This window comes from Elephantulus edwardii, unplaced genomic scaffold (genome assembly GCF_000299155.1).
Source record: "Elephantulus edwardii isolate Elephantulus edwardi_28Jun2011 unplaced genomic scaffold, EleEdw1.0 scaffold00030, whole genome shotgun sequence".
Lineage (NCBI taxonomy): Eukaryota > Metazoa > Chordata > Mammalia > Macroscelidea > Macroscelididae > Elephantulus > Elephantulus edwardii.
In genome coordinates, this window is record NW_006399780.1 from 21,651,799 (window position 1) to 21,654,277 (window position 2,479).

Below are 2,479 nucleotides of genomic sequence, written 5' to 3' on the forward strand. Positions count from 1 at the left end.
ACAAGTTTGTCCTTCTTGCTGAAGAATCCTTTGTTCAAATTGGAAACTTTGAGTATCTGCATCCACAAGCAAAGTCCAGTCCAGAGCAGGCTGGATTAATAAATCTTGAGTTAAAAATAAAAGTCATATTTCAAATAATCATTAGTGAATATCTTATATCCAGTAAATATTAAATAGTTGTCTTTTAAGTTTGCTTTTCAGTTTTTATAAGATTAATCTCATGTTTCTAATTTTAGAATTTGAAATTGACTAAACATGGATGACTGAAGAAATAAGAAATATTCTTATAATTGTTTCAACAAAACCATAATATTTTATGTAAAAAATTGTATATAAAATAAGAATTCTTTTACTCACCACCTCTCAAAGATCTGGTTTATTTTTTTAATATTTCTTGACTACTACTACGTGTGTAAATAAGAACAATAATTTAAAAAGTATTGAAATTATATCAACATGAAAAAACAAGATACAATTGCACTGATTCTATATTGTAGAACTGTGTTGATGATAGTGGTATTGATTATGTAACTGTATCTTCTATCTTCTCCCTTTAGTACTGTATTCATCAAAATATGCTTAAAAGAAGAATGAGAAATGAATAATCACACAGTAATCACAGAATTTGTTCTCCTAGGCCTTTCTGATGATCCTGACCTTCAGATTGTGATTTTCCTCTTTCTATTTATCACATATGTTTTAAGTGTCACTGGAAACATGACTATCATCACTCTAACCTTGGTGGATTCTCATCTACAGACACCTATGTATTTCTTCCTTCGGAATTTCTCCATCTTAGAAATCTCCTTTACAACGGTATGCATTCCAAGATTTTTGGGTGCCATTATTACTAGGGATAAGACAATTTCCTATAACAACTGTGCAGCTCAGCTCTTTTTTTTCATTTTCATGGGAGTAACAGAATTCTACATTCTAACAGCGATGTCCTATGACCGCTATGTGGCCATCTGCAAGCCTCTGCATTATACAACCATCATGAACAGGAAACTCTGCACACTGCTCGTGTTGTGTGCATGGGTGGGAGGGTTTCTAACCATTTTCCCACCTCTTATGCTTCTTCTCCAGTTGGATTACTGTGCTTCCAATGTCATTGATCACTTTGCATGTGACTACTTCCCCCTCTTACAACTCTCCTGCTCAGACACATGGCTCCTAGAAGTAATTGGTTTTTACTTTGCATTGGTGACTCTGCTTTTCACTTTGGCATTAGTTATTTTGTCCTATATGTATATCATCAGGACTATTCTGAGAATTCCATCTGCCAGTCAAAGAAAAAAAGCTTTCTCCACATGTTCTTCTCATATGATTGTAATTTCTATCTCTTATGGAAGCTGCATCTTCATGTATGCCAATCCTTCTGCAAAAGAAAAGGCATCATTGACCAAAGGAGTAGCTATTCTCAATACCTCTGTTGCCCCCATGATGAATCCTTTTATTTATTCTCTGAGGAACCAGCAAGTAAAACAAGCATTTAAAGATTTGTTTCAAAAAATAGTGTTTACTGCAAATAAATGATTATTTTTTCTTCTTCTTCAGCAAAAACAGACATATTCTTGTCATCAGTTGGACTGATAATAGCAGATTTGAATTTTATTTAGTTAGTTATTTTTGTAAAAATTTGAAATTCCTAAATATTTATTTAGATATACTATAACTTTCAGGGCTCTACCTGTCATATAATCTAATTTGATGTTTTCCATATCTCTTCCATTCTGTGATTAATTTTCTTCAATGCAGTATTACCGACATGTGTATAAATATAGTAAGGTTTCTTCTGAGGAATTTTCTGAAAATCATGGTCTTCTCTAAGATTTACTATATGTTAAAGATGAATAAGATTATTTTCGTTCTATTTGGAAGGCCAACTCTTAAAAGACACAGACATTACTGCCTTATACTGCTCCAAGTTTTGTGTATTTTTTTGGTATATTTTCAAGATGAATATTGATAATGAAAATAATGTTTATAGAATTTTTCATTCATTGTATAACTGTTCATTAATTTAGCCCTCAGACTGAATACACACTATTATCATTATACTTCAGCAGCATCATAGTTTTGTGAAATTTAGTGTGTATTTTATGGATAAATATTGATCATGAGACCAAATAACTTTCACAGAACTCCGATGTCTGTAGCACTTTTTGGGAGATATTTGTACATTTCCTAAAACCTATTAGCTCAACACACTAAAATGGAAATATCCCACATAATATGCTCTGTAAATTAAGAGAGGTTTTGTAACAACATTAAAAAAATAATTTCATGATGGACTGAGTATTTTAATTACATAGAATTGTGATAAAAATATCTTGCCTTCATGTGTTTGTTGGCCATCTGAATGTCTTCCTTGGTGAAGTGTCTGTTCATATCCTGTGCCCATTTTTCAATTGGATTATTCTCCTTTATCTTGTTGTGGTGCTCGAGTATTTTATAAATTCTAGATATAAGTCCCTTG

The 2,479-nt window shown here is 32.0% G+C and overlaps 1 protein-coding gene across 1 annotated transcript; it reads left to right on the forward strand.

Annotated features, from left to right (window-relative positions):
* The first annotated feature begins 597 nt into the window (after positions 1-597).
* On the forward strand, positions 598-1,536 carry LOC102851076 (olfactory receptor 6C3-like). The gene has a single exon (XM_006883940.1). It carries the CDS (start codon positions 598-600, stop codon positions 1,534-1,536), a length of 939 nt encoding a protein of 312 aa, XP_006884002.1.
* The last annotated feature ends 943 nt before the right edge of the window (positions 1,537-2,479 follow it).

Bases quoted from the DNA above. Each gene is read 5' to 3' on its own strand.
- LOC102851076 (XM_006883940.1), top strand. From the start codon at position 598: ATGAATAATCACACAGTAATCACAGAATTTGTTCTCCTAGGCCTTTCT.